The sequence below is a fragment of the Anabrus simplex genome, chromosome 3 (genome assembly GCF_040414725.1).
Source record: "Anabrus simplex isolate iqAnaSimp1 chromosome 3, ASM4041472v1, whole genome shotgun sequence".
Lineage (NCBI taxonomy): Eukaryota > Metazoa > Arthropoda > Insecta > Orthoptera > Tettigoniidae > Anabrus > Anabrus simplex.
The window spans coordinates 362,361,744-362,380,351 of NC_090267.1; the positions used below are offsets into that span (position 1 = coordinate 362,361,744).

The 18,608-nt window shown below is 38.0% G+C and overlaps 1 protein-coding gene across 4 annotated transcripts in view; it reads left to right on the top strand.

Annotated features, from left to right (window-relative positions):
• The window catches only part of LOC136867343 (myosin heavy chain, embryonic smooth muscle isoform), a 543,017-nt gene that overhangs the window by 187,280 nt on the left and 337,129 nt on the right, over window positions 1-18,608 (top strand). For all 4 annotated transcript variants that reach the window (XM_067144510.2, XM_067144513.2, XM_067144511.2 and 1 more), the window contains exon 8: window positions 3,973-4,087. In XM_067144510.2, coding sequence (XP_067000611.2) covers window positions 3,973-4,087 — 115 coding nt within the window. The remainder of the gene's footprint in view (window positions 1-3,972; window positions 4,088-18,608) is intronic.

Here is an 18,608-nt window from a genome sequence, read left to right on the forward strand (position 1 = left end):
CCCATTCATTCAAAAATTGCTTATAGTTAATATGTCCGAGAGGAAGCACGATTTGCTATCGAAATATCTTCATCCGACTGATCCCGAAAATGAAACAGATTGGGAGATTCAGGGTGAATTCCTGCGTTCTCTGCATTACCAACAAAATAAGAGCCCCATCATATCCAGCAATTTAGACTGACTTCAAGCAATTTAACATTATGTACCATATTGGATGCTTCCTGATGTACCATTCCGAACAGGGGGGGGGGGGGGGTGTCTTGCGTGTAATTAGATGATCTCATTGTATCATTTTAGAATAACTATTGTGTATTTTCCATTGTTAACAAATTGGAAATTGATATCTTAAGTGTTTTTTTTTTTTTTTCAGAAAAAAATATTTAGTGAAGGTACTCCATAACTATACCTGACAAGCAAATTATTACTCTAGGTTTCGCCCGACAGTGAGTCAAAGATATTCCGTGGGAAAGGCTTAAATATCGACAGTCACCTACTCAAATGATACCTCTCATGAAATTAAACAGATTAATTGCAGCCAACAGAGCCTATTTTGCCCTAACAAAGCTTCTTTCCTCAAGGCTCTTGATTCGTACCACTAAATTAACCATCTATAAAACACTTAAAAGACCTGTCCTTACATATGTCTCGGAACCTTGGACATTAACAGCAAAAGATACTGGAATTCTGAATGCCTTCGATAGAAAGATACTTAGAAGAATCATCGGCCTAGTCTGTGAAAGAGGAACATGGAGGAGGAGGAGGAGGTACAATCATGAACTGTACAACATTTGTAAAGACCCACCTATTAGAAGAATAGTGCAAGCAGCCAGATTGAGGTGGGCCGGGCATGTAGCACGGATGAGTGATACGGAAGTACCTAAAAAGATATTAAATGGAAATCCAGGGGGACAGAGAGGACGAGGTCGACCGAGAACCGGATGGATGGATGGAGTTACTGTGGGTAATGGGCTATAGGAATTGGAAAGTTTTAGCTGTGGATAGAGATAAATGACGGAAAATTGTTGAAGAGGCCAAGGTTCACGATGAACTGTTGAGAAGAAGAAGAAGAAGAAGAAGAAGAAGAAGAAGAAGAAGAAGAAGAAGAAGAAGAAGTGATCCAACCAGGGTATTTTCCTTTCCTTATTGTTTTCATCACGTGTCTCTTCTCTCCTACTTAGCACTTCATCATTTCTCACTTTACCTGTCCACTTCACTTTTTCCATTCTTCTCCACAACCAGATTTCAAAACTTTCCAAATACTTGGTTTCTTTTTATATTATGGTAGCATTAACCGACGTGGCTACACGGTTTGGGTCATGTAGCTCTAAGCTTGCATCTGGGAGATAAAGGTTTTGAACCTCACTGTCAGCAGCCCTGAAAATATTCTCTTTTGTCCCAGCTTGTTTATAGACGATTCCATCTTCATTATTAGAGCCATATCATCATTGCCAACAACAAAGCTTGACACAAATAACTGTAGTTTATGGTCTCTTCCTTTCCAGCTTTAGCTTTTTCTTATCTTATAGTCGTAGGATGTGTGTGTTGGTGTAGCATAAAACAAATAGCAAAAACAAATTTTAGTATCATTGTTTTCCACTTTACAACTGTTTTTTTGCCATTTAATCACTATCACTCTTGTCTCCAAAATTATTTGCTTGACCTATCACTGTTTTTATCTTGGCATTCCTGTGGTTCACCTGTCTTAAGATTATTTGTTAGTTCTATCGTTCTGATATCGTTAGAATTCCTCATTGGTTGTATTTTCAAGTGAAGAAATACTGCACAGGTCTTACCAAACACTGGAGATGGTGGAGATGGCAGTGTCTTAAGATCTTATGGCTGATGCTGGCCTATAATATCAGTAGGCTGAAACTAGTACTCAGATTAAAATAAATTGAAGTACTAATTGTAAATCATTTAAATTTGGTGGATTACTTATGTTTACTGTTACCATCCACTTTTCAGAAGAGAGCACATAATACAAGGTACATATAAAACAAGTAATGATTTAATAATCCAGTATAACAAACCTGAAAGAATAACGTCAGTCGATGATACACTCGGAAAACCGTTTTAATTTTGACAACACGAGGCTTCGCAGGATAACCAACACGACAACTAGAGAAAGGATATATGGGAAGCAGGCTGGGGAACCCTACAGAGGACGAGATCTTACGTGACAGGGAAAGAAACGTGAGAGCATTTTCCCTTTAGTCTAATTTACTCACATTAAAGAATTTTAACAAGAAAGGTATAAAACACCAATTGAAAGGATAAAATAATCAATAAAAAACCAAATCGAACCACGGGGGTCCTATCGGTAGTTCTTCAGAAAAGTGAATATTATAAAATTACAATTACATTTAACTAAGTGAGTATAAGTTCGATGTTGAAATTTACAATGAAAATTTAACGGGGAATATGACATAATTACAAACATCTTACAAGGCAATCTAAAAATGTTACAAGGAAGGGAAAAAACGGAAATTAAATCTAGCGCAGGCCTATAGAGGGGTAGTCCTCTCCTAATACACATCAGTGAGGGACGCAAAGCTCAACAGGTGTACGCTAAACTGACGCAGAATTACTGGAGCCAACTCGTAAGAAAAAAAAAAAAAAGTTGATATTTACACAGAAGGTTAATTAAAGGAATTGCCTCCAAAACAAAGGATATGCCTAGCTGACAAACTAAGGCATTACAAAATCAAAACTGTGAAAACCAGTGTCTAAGGTAAACTCCGAACAAGTGAATTTACATTTTAATTTAACACTTGAGAAAAGAAAACATGCTTACCCTGGGTGGCTGGAGCCGCTGAGCGTACCACCTTTACAAGGTGCGTCTGATCGTTAAGACGAACAAAAACCAAAGACGCTGAACAGAGCCTTGCTCCTGCTTAGGAGCCAAAAGGCCGGAAATTGAGAAATACTCAAACAGCCAATCAGGGAAGCTACCTCTGATTCGACCCGAAGTTTCACCAATACAAATTAATGTTATTTTCACCAATAGAATTACAGCACCATATACGGTAATGTGGGAAATATATTCTAGAGGTTTCGATTGCGAAACTCTGTGATTTCATGATCGAAGCCTCCATGTGGCAACTACAGGGTTATACAAAAAGTGGGTTACAAACATATTACTGGAGATCTCCAACATAAATGTCTTCCAATTCCTGTAAATCCTGAAAATCCTTTAAATACACAAAATACAAAATTTCACCAGAAATGAAACACACAAAATTGTACATAACAGCAACAACAACAAAATTCAATTGACTTCTTCAAAAATGTCTTTCAATGACGGTTTCATGACAAATTTTCAGTTTTAACTGATTGTACCGATTCAGTCAACTCACCACTGGCGACATTTACAATAAACTTCAATATTACATCTAACTGCCAGTGGCGTGAGCCAGTCCTGACTGTACCGTGTATGTTGAACTTACTTTAGGAGTTACACTGTCAAGTTTTGTGGTGGCTTATACTCCTGAGTCTTGAAACAGTATTTGGTGACAATGGACTTAGCATGGGCAGTCTAGATAAGTACGTAAGTTTTCCATTATATTAATACTTGTATATTTATTTTATTTTTTTCATTACTGGTTCATGTTATCACTAAACACTCTATCTTTGACAAGATTACACAACGTAAACAATACTGTACATATATAAGCATGTTTTAAGTGATTTGATAGAATCTGAGGATGTTCTTGTAGAACGAAACATGTCATTCTTTGTATATTAGTGTATATTTTACAGGTATGTTTATAGTGACATAATTTCTTTTGTAATCGCTTTGTGTTTGTCAGACTGGAAAGTTTTTATTGCATTTATGTAATTTCCTACAATAAGCTCCCTTATGAATTTGGTTTCTGTTAATATTGAGTGCTGGGCATGGTTGAAAGCTAAGTTGTATGTGTTTTTTATTGATTGGTTTAATATGTTTCGTCATTAATTTTTTTGTCTAAACAGATTTGGAAGTAAAGAAATGTCCTGCATGCAGAGCAAGCTGCAGCACTAGCGAACACCAGAGTGTGAAAAATGAAGAGACGGAAGGATTAATACAAGAAAGAAATATTTTAGAGAAGTAAGTAAGTTTGATAATTTGATAATGGTGTTTTTGTTCATGTTATGTAACATGGGTTCATCAGCTAAATGTTGGTCTTGCTACAGCCCAGCACTGATGAAAATAAACCTTATTTTTTAAGTTGAATGGAAAGTTTTCAGCCATAACAGATGAATATTTGATAATGTCTCTATTCCATCATATGCTGAAAATGCTTGCAGGAAGCCATTTGAGGTCATGTCTGTTCGTGACAAGCAGATGTTTTGTGTTCTTATTAAATTTTTAATCTGGATGAAGTTGCTTTAGTGTTTTTTGGATTTGTTACAATGCTGATGAGGGAAGAAAGCACTCCTCAAATGTGAAGTACATTGGAGTTATTCTGTTGAATTATAAAATTTAAATAGGGATTTCCACTTAGAAGACACAGATCAAAAAGATCCAAGACCATTTACTACAGCTTTTGCATAGACATGAATATTGCTAAAACTCGGGCTACCAATAATTTTTGCATAGCCGTAGTGTAGGCACTCCACTCACTCCGCTTGCTGTACATGGAAGCTCGACGGCCGGTGGTGCTATTTTATTTTTAGTCCACGGGATTGTCGATAGGAGCATCCTTTACGATCAGCCAGCGATCTGCAAACTGTTACCAACTGTTAAGGAAATGTCCAGCGGACTGTTGTGAAATTTGTTATTAGGTTACAACCACTAAATTACTTTTTTTCTTGCCGTGCGGGTGGTATGCACCGCGGCGATAATTAAGAGCCTCTCGAAGGGAATGTGGCCCCCGAAGAGGGCCACTGTTCTCATGACAGAGCTTGGCCTGGATTTGGAAAGATAGGTTACAGTTACTAAATTACATATTTTTCTTGGCGTGTTTCTTGCTGCGTTTTTATTCTGCACGGGTTGGTAACGGAACAGCAAGTTTCGAATTATGGGAATGACGTCATGTCGGCCAATGGCCGTGCTCGTAGCTGGTCGGCTAATGGCTGATGGCGCTTGAAAACTTTCGTTGTGTTATAAAAGTGAACATACATTTTTGGGCAGTTTGGTGGGTCCCTGGCATTGGTAACGAACACATCTCTCTTCTAAAAGGATTTTAAGGTACAATTCATATGTATTTCTTCGCGAAGTTGTGTGTTATATACTGGAGTGCCTAGGGTAGGGCGCTGCCATATTTTTTTGAATATACATTTATTTTTTCTCTTGCCGAACATGGAAACAGAAACGGGAAAATTAGAGTTCCATACAACCTTGCAGAAAAAAACATTCCTGCATTACTGAGGAATCCAGAAGTCAAGCCACATGAACCAGTTAATTAAACACTGGATCCAGATATTCTTGCAAGTGAAGTTTTAATTTATTTCATTTGTCCAGCATGCTGATTGATGTGTAACTTTCTTGAGTTTTTGGAAATATTAAGTTCATTTATACATTAAATATTTTTGCAGAAGTGAATCTTAGCGCAAACTTACTGAAAATAAGGTAAGGTATTAAAAATTGAACTTGTTATAGGGGTGAAGTCTCCTTCTTCCCAACCTTTAACCAACAACTTTGGGTTGGTACTGTGTGTGGTTTAAGTCAATTTCACAGCTGGATTCCTTTCCTGATGTCAAACCTGTGTGGAGGGATGTACTCGCTATCGTGTGTTTTTGTGTTTTGTTGTGTGCAGCTAGCGGTATGTATTAAGACAAACACAAAGACCCAGTTGCTTATCCAGAGAAATTTACAAGATCCGTGATCCGGCTGGGAATTGAACCAGGGGCCCTCTGTATCAAAGATCTGTACGCTGGACTCTTATAGTACTGTTTATTTTTTTGTAAGTGTAGTTATTTTTCACTTAAGTCAATTTGGACAAAATGCTCTGAAGGAAAACCGTGTGAAGTATTAAATATTAAACATCCTGTATTGTTGTGACAAACTTAAATTAGTTTAGACATTTCTGAACATTTAGAATGACCTTTTGAATTATATACACTAGCGTCAAATGGTGTAAACTTGCCACTGTAATTCTTTATGTTCTTTAAATTGATGCTAGGATGTATTGGATTTCTGATCTATTTTCTGCGTCAGGTAATTTGTCCATTCACATCTCATACACTAAAATATATTTAATCTATTAATATATTAAATATATTTAATGATATCACTGATATTTAATTATTATACTTCTAATATAATGTAATATTATATTGCTGTCACAAATAATTTTGAACTGTAAAAGACTCCGATGCCTTCGTTGTTGAAATCATCTATTGGTAGCTATAATTCATATTACTTTCCCTCATGTTTGAATGTCTCTGTGGGTTTTGACTGTTTTCCAACACAGACTTCTCTTCAGTACTGATCCAGTTTTTCCAGGATAGAGAATTGCTGCAGAAAATTTGGTAGCATGTGCGTTCAACACCTTTGGTCTGACAGAATGTTGAAAAATAACTGATTTCTGTAATTTGGTGCTACATGGTATTAGCCAGGTATCTTTAATTTAATTGTTCATGAATGTATAAGAAAAGATCTTCATTGGGATAATTACATTAATGAGGTTGTAAAGGGTTACTGCTGTCATCATATGGTAATTAGGGTTTTAAGGTGTTTTAGTAAGGATGTAAATGAGAAGGGATATAAGTCAGTGGTAAGAACCAAGTTAGAGTATGGTTGCAGTGTGTGGGACTCTCACCATGTTAACTTGGTTCGAGAACTGGGAAAGATCCAAAGGAAAGCAACATGGTATTTGCTCTTCGTGTTTTCCAATAAACGAATAGTGTTTATATATTTGCGCTGGAAAGACTGTAGAGCAAGGAGAGAAGCTGTTCAACTACAGTATGTGGTATGTTCAGAGTTGTCGTTCAAGAGATATGATTGAGTGGAGCTTTTAAAAGTAGGAGAGATCATAATGTGAAAAAATTGGAAGTCAAGAGGAGAAATGTGGGCAGGTATTTGTTAAGAAGAAGAACAATTATGGATTGAAATAATTTACGAAGGCAGATATTTGATAGATTTCCAACTTCTTTGAAAAGATTCGGCAAAAAGTGAATGATAATTCAGGTTGTGCAGAAGGAAGCGGTGATCACAGCTCAGGCTATAAAGTGATGACTCTAGTTGTAGGCCTATTTATGTCATCTGCCTCGTGCAGAAATGTTTTTGTGATAATAAAATTGAGTGAACGGTGAATGAAAATTGAGGTTGTATGGTTAATTCCCCACCTGCCCGGCAAGTCGCGAGTGTAGTAAAATATCAGCATGCACTGGTCGACAAGTACACTATGTTAACTTGAAATTTAAAGTAAAAGCATATATAACATTTCAGTTAAAGCAGTTAACTAATTCTTTGACACCAAAACAAAGACTGACTACCAATTTAAATAAAAATGTTAAATTACTAAATATTAAGTACAGCCTCCATGGCTCAGACGGCAGCGCGTCAGCTTCTCATCGCTGGATACCGTGGTTCAAATTCCGTTCACTCCATGTGAAATTTGTGCTGGACAAAGAGGCGGGACAGGTTTTTCTCCGGGTACTCTGGTTTTCCCCACCATCTTTCATTCCAACAACACTTTCCATTACCATTTCATAGCATTAATCAGTCAATAATAATCACCTTGGGAGTGGAAACCCCATTGCACTAATAGCCTATATCTGTTTCATTCAGTACATCTCTGACCTGGTCAAAGACTGGAAAACAGGCTGTAGGATTTTTACTAAATATTAACAAGAAAGAAACTCGTCATTATAAGCAAATTCACTGGCACAGCAAGCACACCATCATACAGCAATAAACAGAGAACTCTTCCCACATGTGCATCGAATGTTAGGTAAGTGAACTTAGCCAAGGTTGTTCCCGCGGTTGACTTTAATGCAAGAATATCGATTAAGAGTTGAAACTTAGCTGCAATTTTAGCGGTGGTGGTGAGTTTAAGAGGAAATACAACTTAACTACGTTTTCAAGTTTATGACAAGATAACATCAATTTACACATGTGAAGCATAAAAAGACCAAATAGAAAAGAGTGAAAGCTTGATGGATTCAAGCTATTCTACAGTGGAGAAAACGGCACTTGGAAAGCCATTGGAATTGTGATGAGTGAAAAGTTTCGGGATGCTCTCTTTAAAGTGCACTGAGTATCTGATCGACTTATGTCTATCCGGCACAACAACTCTGCGAATATCATATGCTGTGTCCTGCAAACTGGATGCCCTGATGACGAGAAGGATATATTTTGAGAAGAACTGGTAACTGTCTGTGTACTGTTGGCCCTGAAGCACGTCTGGCATTGAGGAGGGGGTTACCTAATTTGCCAGGTTGGATTGGTGAGAGATGGCTACAGCCAATATCATGGTGGAAATGGACTTGGTACCTGCAGTGGCAGTGGGAATCTGATTCTGGACTGTGCTGACGTTCATGAGCTCGTGGTGACAAACGCATTCTTCAAGAGGAGGCCTGCACATCTCGTCATATACATCAGTTTTGGGTAAAAACTCAGATTATTTCTTTGTGAAACAATGCATCCTGAAGGTGATGACTGATGTAAAAGTGATACCATCCGAAGCAATCACTTCTCAGCACTCTCTCCTTGTTATGGGCATCTGGTTGGATATCTTAAGTTGAAACTAACCCAGAATCACCCGGATTGAACAGATGAAATGGTGGTGTTTACTGGAACGGAAGGACCTATTTGTGGCTGCACTTGGTCCCATCAGTGTGATCATATACCTGCCAGTATCAGCTGTGTGGGACAAATTTGTCAGCCAAGGCCACTAGGCAGCGACTGCCGTGTTTGGGAAGACTAAATCACGGAAACGGGACATTGATAAGCTAATATGGTGGTGGAATGAGGAAGTGCAATGGCTGTGGTGATGATGATGACGACTGCATTAAAAGCGTGGTTCCAATTCCATACCACTGAAGATCTTCAGCATTACAAGGTACAAAATTCAATTGCCAAATGAGAACTCGCGGCAGCCAAGGCTTCTTACTACAGCTGTGTATATGATGAACTGGCCACGCTCGTAGAACATAGTCTATCACCTAGCTACGGCTTATAGCTGAGGCACGTCATCAAGTCGCTCAAGAAATCGGCCATGTTGAGCACGTAAAGGACGAAGACTACACACTTCTCTGAGACTCATCTGCCATCCGTCACTGATGGAGGAATTACTACTCATAGATTAGTAATGAAGAATTTAACCACCCTCCAATCCAGAGTGCTGATCCAATCTCTGGACCTGTGCTGCCAGTTACCACTGAGGAGGTAGAAAAAGCGATAATGATGATGAATGGGAAGGCATCTGGCCGTGATTACATCCCAGTAGAAGTGTGGAAGATCCTTGGTCACCAAGATGTTAAGATTCTCACTGCCCTCTTCAACAGAATCATCAATGAATCTACAGTCCCAACAGTTTGGACAATTAGTACACTGCACCAATTTGGAAGGGCAAGGGCGATGTCACTGAATGCTTACAATACCGGCCTATCTGCCTTTTGAGCCATGCCTTGAAGTTATTCAAAAGGGTTATTGATAACAGGCTCTGCAAGATAGTTTGTATTATACTGGTCCAGTGTACTTTCGTCAAAGGTATGGAATGACGGATGCCATTCACGTTGCTAGGCTGCTTTTGGAGAAACATAGTGAGAAGGAAGGCCCTGCCTCTTCACATGGCATTCCTCGACATGAAAAACGCCCTTGATCGTGTCCCTCATGAGCTCATATGGCATGCCCTGTCTTCCCACAAAGTCCCTGAAGTATATGTCCAGAGGATCCGAATATTATATCGTAGTGTTTCCAGCAGGGTCAGATATGTGGCAGGTACATCTCCTCCTTTCACCATCAGTGTTGAAGTACATCAAGCATCTGCGCTTTTGCCCGTACCGTTCCTTCTCTGAATGGACACAGTAACATCTGACCTCCAGTCACCTCATCCATGGACGCTGCTCTATGCCTACGATGTTTTCTTGGCAAACACACTACATGAGAACCTCAAAGGACAAACATGAATATGGACTAATTGGCTCAACCAATTCGAACTTCGCCTGAATAACAAGAAGACGGAATATATGAATGCGGACGCCAAACTGATGGAACCATCAGCATTTATGGAGAAGGTCCAAAGAGAGTGTAACACTTCTAGTACCTCGGCTCCCTTCTATGCACTGACGGCTAAAGTGTTCCGGATGCTTGTGCTTGTGTAAACATCACTTGTACTCATAGGTAATCAATTTCGTATTATTCCATATTGAAGTGCAATATATTGTAAAAGAAAAGCTAAAGGTTTCCACTTATTCAATGCTAATTATTGTAACCTTAAAAAAGTTATATACCGAGCTCGATAGCTGCAGTCGCTTAAGTGCGGCCAGTATCCAGTATTCGGAAGATAGTAGGTTCGAACCCCACTGTCGCCAGCCCTGAAAATGGTTTTCAGTGGTTTCCCATTTTCACACCAGGCAAATGCTGGGGCTGTACCTTAATTAAGGCCACGGCCGCTTCCTTCCCACTCCTAGCCCTTTCCTGTCCCATCGTCGCTGTAAGACCTATCTGTGTCGGTGCGATGGAAAACAACTAGCAAAAAAAAAAAGTTATATATATTTGCTGAAAGTAGTTTCGGTCTTGCTAGAGACCATCATCAGTCAAAATCAATAGAACTTAAGGCAAGACAAGAATAATATGTGAAATTTATGAAGCAAGCAGGTGTTACTGATATTCAGAGCAAGACAAGTCAGATTTGGATGTTAAACACTCATCACGATCACATGTCTTGTGTAAGTTAGCAGTTTACCTCCAATTTCAAGAATGCACTTCCCAGAAGACCAGGTGAAACGCTTAAAATACTAGCACTTGAAGAATCTTCTAGAATTCAATTTAGCTGAAACAAGTGTGAACAGAATAATGTATTAAGTATTTTTCAGGTGAACTGAATTCTAGAAGATTCTTCAAGTGCCTGTATTTTAAATGTTTCACCTATGGCCGGTTTCTGAAATGACAGTTACCTGTAGATGGGTAGTTACCAGTGACTTAACATGGTGATATGTTTAAAATGAGTTTCTGAAACAACAGTTATTGGCTTCTTCACAGTTATCTCCGCAAAGACTGGTAACTGCAGCTAGTGCTGTAGTTACCTCTACGTTAGAACTGATTCCAACAAATACCGCTGTGAGGCGCCACTCCATGCCGTTTCGTACAAGGTCTTATATTACTTTCGTAAACATTAGAAAGTGATAATGAACTGGTTATAATATATTTACAGTCATTCATTGTAGTTTTGACGTGCTTGGGTGTGGTGACCTCTACAATATTTCGATTAGTATGTTTACTTCCATGTTATCACTGGCTTTAGTCACTGATTACACTTGTATGGTGTCATCTGTCCCAGCTGTTTAGGTTATAATCTCCTCGGAGCATGACGCCTCTATTGTAGATATATCTTCCAATACGGGAAATGAATCGTCAAATAAAACAGAACTCGAGTCGAACGGATTTTCATCAGGCTCTAATTGATATTTCAGCGCAGCTATAATGATAAGATCTCTTTCGTCATGCTTTGAATCATGAGTCCCACCAACAGTTATCGTAGTGAACACAATCTGAAATTATGGAGGATTTACCATTAATATTTAATTAATATTTCCATTTGTACCAAATTATAAATATCTTAGGTACCGGTATGCATTTAATATTAACCTGCTGAGTAATAAATATCGATTTTTCATTGCTTTTTTAATGCTATTGTATCCTTCAACCGGTGACGTGAGGTCTCATAGACTCCTAATAAACATAAAACATCTGGACTTCTTTAATTAAAAGTCTTGCAGGGAGCTGTAGTTTGTCATCTTCTTATGTTTCAACACACTTCACACCCTGAGTTAGGGTTAGCTCGCTACATTCGATCGAAGTTCTGAAGTGTACTTCACGTCAGCAGTTATGAGAGTATTTTTGTCAATGTATGTTGCGTGGTCAGTGTAAAAAAACAAAAAAAACAAACGGCAACAGTTGCAGCGAGAACAGATGGATATAGCACCATCAGTGCAGAACTTCAGTGTCGGAATGATAGGTTCCAAAGTGTGCGGCACGTTTTCATTTATGTGATTATTTTCGTTTACGCTTGTTCTGTTCTGGATCAATGAAAAGTGATCTGATTGATGACAACGTTCAAGGTGAAATTTAAGACGATGTCTGCATACTGTTAATAAGAAATAAGAGGAAGTAATATATACCTAATTTTTTGCGTCATTATATCGTACGTATTTTCATATTATGAGAGATTATTACATGCTGAATCAGACTAATTGACATGACTGTGTACGTATTTGCCAACCATTTTTCATTGTAGAAAACTTCTGCTAGTAAAAGTAACTAGATATTACCAAAATAACCCTAAAAACATTTGCGTAGAGACATCTATCGGAGAACGAGAGGTACTGAACATTACGATAACTGTACTGTTTATTACCAGGGCTTATAAATCTGGATATAAGTTTCCGGAAACTCATTAAAGTTAACAGCACAGTTAAAGTTACAAGTGCTTTTAGGTAACTCACGGGTAACTGTTGTGTACCAGAAACCGGCCACTAGTCTTCTGTGAAGTGCATTCTACAAATTGTAAGAAAACTGAGAACTTATAGAAGATATGTGATCATGGTGAGTGTTTAACATCCAAATCTGTACTTGTCTTGCACTTAATCAACAACTCATGCTTGCTTCATAAATTTTATGTATAATTCATGTCTTGCCTTAATGTTTATTGATTTTGACTGATAATGATCTCTAGCAAGACAAACACTACTGTCTTTTTTTTAATTTTTATTATGGACACTAAGAGTTTAGGCTTCAATAGCTAATGAACCGATGGGCCTATTGCAAAATGAGTTCTACCAATATTTTCCTTGTTTAATTCTACATTAGAGTATATAAGACAAATTGTTTTTGAAGTTCATTCATGATTTTGTATTTGTGGTTTTATTAAATTTATTCCAGGTTTTTGGCTTCTTCTCTAGGAACCGCTCACTTAAAAATGTATACATGGATAACTACTTGTCTGATGGTGATGAAATTTTTATGTTTTAGCCACATGTATTCATAGTGTAATATTCAATTTACAAATTTTTTCAACCACCCCAAAGAATACCATTTTTCTACAGCAACTTTTTCTCAGCCCAGGATAAACATACCACAGCAAACTAGGGCTTGTTCAGGAGCACTCATTCTTGGTTATCATAAACTACTACCACTGTAACCTTACAGTGTGGTACTGAATTTATGAAGGGTAATATTGATGGGAAGTTGTGTGTGCGCTGGACCATGGAATTAACAGCAGACGGGGTTGTGAAATCGGGTGCAGCGTTGCTGCGTTCAATAGTAAACACAGCTTTTTATTTACTTTCAACTTTGATTTTATTTCGTCATACAAATTCCACTTCCCGCCACCTTTTCTCATAAGTACGTTGGGTATTCAATTGCAAGTATAAGAATGATTAGATTCCTAATTTAGAAATGTCACACTGTGCAGTTTTTACAAGGGTTATTTACATTACCCTTTACATTATTTATGCATCTTTACAATATTTAATTCTGTCAATATTCTTCATCTGAACAATCACTATGTTCTGAGGAATCGGAACAGGTGTCATTCATGCTGACTGGTTCAAAATAAGCAACATTTTCAGACAATCTATCTCCGAGTGGTCGTCTTCCATATTCTTAGCATGGTTTTATTCACATTGTTTCCAGAGTTTCAAAAGTGTAGTAATGGACATATCAGCAAAATCCCCCCCACCTATTATTCCAGCAGTTTCAGGCAGAGGCTTTTGTGGGGAATGCCTTATTCATGTAAAAATCATGTATATTTCTTCATACTGTAGTCAAAGTAAAATCGAGGTGTTTTTTTTTTTTTTTTTTTTTTTTTTTTGAATGCTCTGGCCTTAAACACTAGGTCTACTTCTTGCTTGACCTGGATATTCTATTTCTATCACTCTCCTTTGAAGCATCTCCTACTTTCTTCACTGACGACAGCTATAATCCATGACAGTCTGCCACATTCTGGTACACGGGGAACCAGTGTCCCCCACTTTTCCCCTCATGTTGAAGGAAACGCAACACTCCAAACCATCACAAGCTCTCCTTCTGGCAATGGTGGTCTCGGAGGCATCTTGAAGGTATGTGACTAACATGCAGAACACAGAGACTGAATATAACATGCGGACAAACCGAGGTCAGGGAATTCCATTTCACAACTACTTAGGGCGAGCGAATGTGGCAACCCTGTACTCTATTTCACAACCCCGTCAGCTGATAATCACACGGTCCAGCACATGCAATTACCTATCAATCTTACTCTTCATAAATTTAGTATCACACTGTATGGTTACAGTGGTTGTAGTATCTGATAACCAAGACTGAGTGCTTCAGAACAAACCCAAGTTTCCTGTTGTACATTTATCCTGGGCTAAGAAAAAATTGCTTTAGAAAAATAAGAACTTTTTTAGGGGTAATTGAAAAACATTGTAACTTGAGTATCACACTACAAATACATTTGACTGTAACATATCAAAATTTCATTAGAATCAGACAAGTAGTTTTTCCACGTATACATTCTTAAGTTGCAGTTCCTAGAGAAGCTAAATACCTGGACAATATTTACTACTGCCACAAGTAAAAAATAATTAATGAACATCAAACAAGGAAGATATTCTTATAACTCGTTTTGAAATAAGCCTCTTGGTTCATCTGTAATTAACGCCTAAACTCGAATGTCCATAATAAGAAATAATAAGAAATCCGACAATAGTTTTATCAAATGTATGTAATTTTTTTTATAGTTACAATAAATATTACCGAATAGGTGGAAACCTTTAGCTTTTGTTTTACATTATATTATACATCACTTGGGATGAAGTGGTGCCTAGTGACTGGGATCCTGTGTGATGGGGTTTTCATTTTTTTTTTTTTTTTTTAATTCAATGATTCTTTCTGATTTAACATTCATTGTATGTATGGATATTTTCTGCAGCAGTGAAACTTGCCACAGCAATTCTTTGAGTAGGGACAAGGTCCCAATTCAAGTTGTCTGCTGCATACTTTAACATTACATAATTTCTATAAATTTCTGCATGTGCTTTGCTGACATGAATTGGAAGGGACTTAAACAATTATCCGCAAATTTGGCATGGCTCTTTAGATTTATTCAGATTGAGGTGGTTCAAGGGCTTGTTTCCATAGTCTACTGGATTCTCATTGTTTGGCTCATTATTCACTGATGAAATATTACTTCTACAATCTTCAGTCGTGATTGTTAAAAAATTAGAAATTAGTTTGAACTGTGATTATGAGATACTGTAAATACTTACGTTGTTTTAAATCAAATTTTCCCACTGTTGTAATCTTCAAATCAGGGAATATAAGCTTACAAAAAAATTATTTACTGTGAGAAATTGCGATGGCAACTGAAGAATGAGGTAACCAGGCAGCATTTCATGACCACCAAGAGAGTCCACGTCTGCTCCTGGGAATGTCTAGCAATCCAGCATCTGGTTTCTGAATCTCTGCCTGATCATAATGAAGTATATTTGTTACCTTCCAGTGTCTCCAGGTCTCGTCCCGTATTCAGCTGTCAAATGTGTCGTTCGAACTAAGTATCAGTAAGGACTAAATTAGAGTCAGTTCAGAATTCAACCAGCCGACTTCTTCCTTCGTTCATTTGTCCCTATCCGAATTCTTCTACTGTATTATCGTCTCTTTCTTGGCCTACAACTGCGTTCAAGTCTTCCATAACAGATTCTTGTCACCTCTTACATATTGTATTAGATCTTCTATCTCTTCATAAATATTCTTTCGATATTATGTGCTGAATTAGCAGGCATATAGACCTGCACTATTGTGGTGGGTATTGGTTTGGTTTCTATCTAGGCAACAACAATCCTTTCACTATGCTTTGAGAAATTAACTAGCGAGTTAGTTGAAAATCTGTTCAAATGTAATGATCACCTGTCTGGACCAAAGCGTCCAGCCATAAGGTATTATAATGCTAGGAAACAATGTCAGCCTGATATATAAAAAAAAAAAAAAAAAAAAAAAAAACAACAACAAACCTGTAGGACACAGTCTAACGAAAAGTCCTCGGAGACTTGCATGAAGAATACGCAATAAGAATAAATACAGTATTACCCCCACGTTTACGTTCCCGGCTTTTACGTTTTCCTGTCTTTTACTAAATTTTTGTGTTGGTCCCCTGATATTTCTTATGCCCACAATGTATTAAAATCCTCAAATTTAAGTTTGTGTTTACGACATTTTGTGCTCCCCGCCATTGACAGGACGCTCGAGAGGAAAATATGGTGTCGCAACTAACTTAAAACGCTTTGAGTAACCATGGCATGGTGACCAAATCAAACAACCATGGTCTATAATAACCCTTAGAACTCTCAGTATTGAACTTCTGCTGAACCAATGTAGATATGAATCTTCTTTGGTTATTTTCCTCACAGCATCGATGTTCTCTTGAGTCACAGCTGTTGCTGGGCGACCAGTATGAGGTTGATCTTCAATTTACTGCTGACCCCTTGAAAACTCGACATTCTGGGATTAAGTGAAGTAAAAGGGAAAGGAATGAAGAAACTAAGAAACGGCTACACCTAGTACTGGATGGGTAACAGTAAAGAGAAAAGAAATGGAGTGGGATTTGTAGTGAATCAGAATGTTGAACCAATAGCTGAAGTTGAGTATGTAAATGAGAGACTTATAATAATGCACATACAGGGTCTTTATTTATGTTTGGCAAGGACTTTCTCGCTCAACCTTGGCCGCCAGTGATGGTTCAGTTGCCGGCTACCGCGCATGCGTATGTATGGCAGAATACGGTGCTCAAAATCATTATCATGCATTTTATTCACCATGTTTACAGTTTATGCTCAAAATCATTATCATGCATTTTACTCGCCATTTTTACAGTTTATGCTGAAAATGTTCCCCATGTGCTGTCAAACATAATCGGCATCTCTAATGGAAGTTTTCGGTTACTCTACAAAGTTCTTCAGCACTGATTAATGCAATTGCAGCTCGTATATTGTCCTTAAGTTTATCTAGTGTGTGAGCTTTGTTCCCATAAACTAAATTTTTTAACATTCCCCACAAATAAAAATCACATGCTGTTAAATCTGGGCTACGAGTTGTCCGATTGACAGGAATGGGTCTCCCTGGAAATTTCGCTCGAAACTTTTGTCTTGTCCTAGTGCACAATTTTCTGCACTTAATGTAAGTATTGTGCAGCTATACACAATCACAATAAAACGCTATACAATACGACATACAGTATGCAGTAGCTTCATTGAACAACCTACAATATCAGAGCTCAGCTCTCAGCAACTGCAGGAAGTGCTGGAAACCGCACGCGCCAGCGGCCGGTAGCGGCCTGACATCGACGGCTAAGGTCAAGCAAGAAAGTCCTTGCCAAACATAAATAAAGATCCTGTACATGTAAACAAGGAACTATTGAAGATAGTACAGGTGTATGCTCCACAGACAGGATGTAGCATGGAAGAAAAAGATGGTTTCCTCAATGTACTGGAAACACGTATTGTTGGAGATGGGATCATGATAATGGGAGATCTGAATGTTCATGTGGGAACTGATAGAATGGGATATGAGAATGTTCTGGGCCCACATAGGTATGGCGATAGAAATGAAGATGGAGGGAAACCGTTGGTCTTTTGTATCAGAAATAACCTGATAATAAAGAACACATGGTTTATGAAGAGGAATAGCCATAAGATCAGGCGATACAGTTGGGATGGACAATATGGAACACTCATAGATTTTATAATCCTTACATATTCTCTGGAAACTTGCACATTAACATCAAAGGATTGTAGTAGGATTCAAGCCTGTGAAATGAAATTTCTTAGAACTGCCCTCCAAAAGACCCGACCTGATCATGTGAAAAATGATGAGATCCGATCTAACCTAGATCTAAATGAATCGATGGAGGAAAGACTTAGGTCATGGTTTGGGCATGTTTAAACGAATGAATAGCACAAGGTTACCATGTGCTTATTTGGAAAAGAGAATAACAGACAGAAGACCAGCTGGAAGACCAAGAAGAAGACGGATGGATCAATTTAGGGAAGATGTGGAGAGAAGAGGTTGGAATTGGGAATCTGTCTTGGACAACAAAATGTTTTTGAATAGGCAACTTTGGAAGATGCTCGTTTTTGAACACCCTACCCGGCTCGCTGGAAGGGCAAACCGATGATGATGATGATGAGACCAAGAATGGGGAAGAGAAATCATGAATACGAATATAATCCCCATTGAAACTATGGAAGGTGATCATAGATTATTAACTATGGAATTAAAACAAGTAAAAATCCCTAAAATTGTACTGAAGAAGAAACCAAAGATCAGGATTTGGGAATTGGAGGAGGAGGATAAAAGAATGACATTCCAAGATTGGATGAAAAGGAAGTTGCCTAACATGGAAATATGAAGTGGACAAGAAGAGTGGGGCAATTTAAGACAGACATTTGTGTAAGCAGCACCTGAGGTACACAGGGAAACAAGA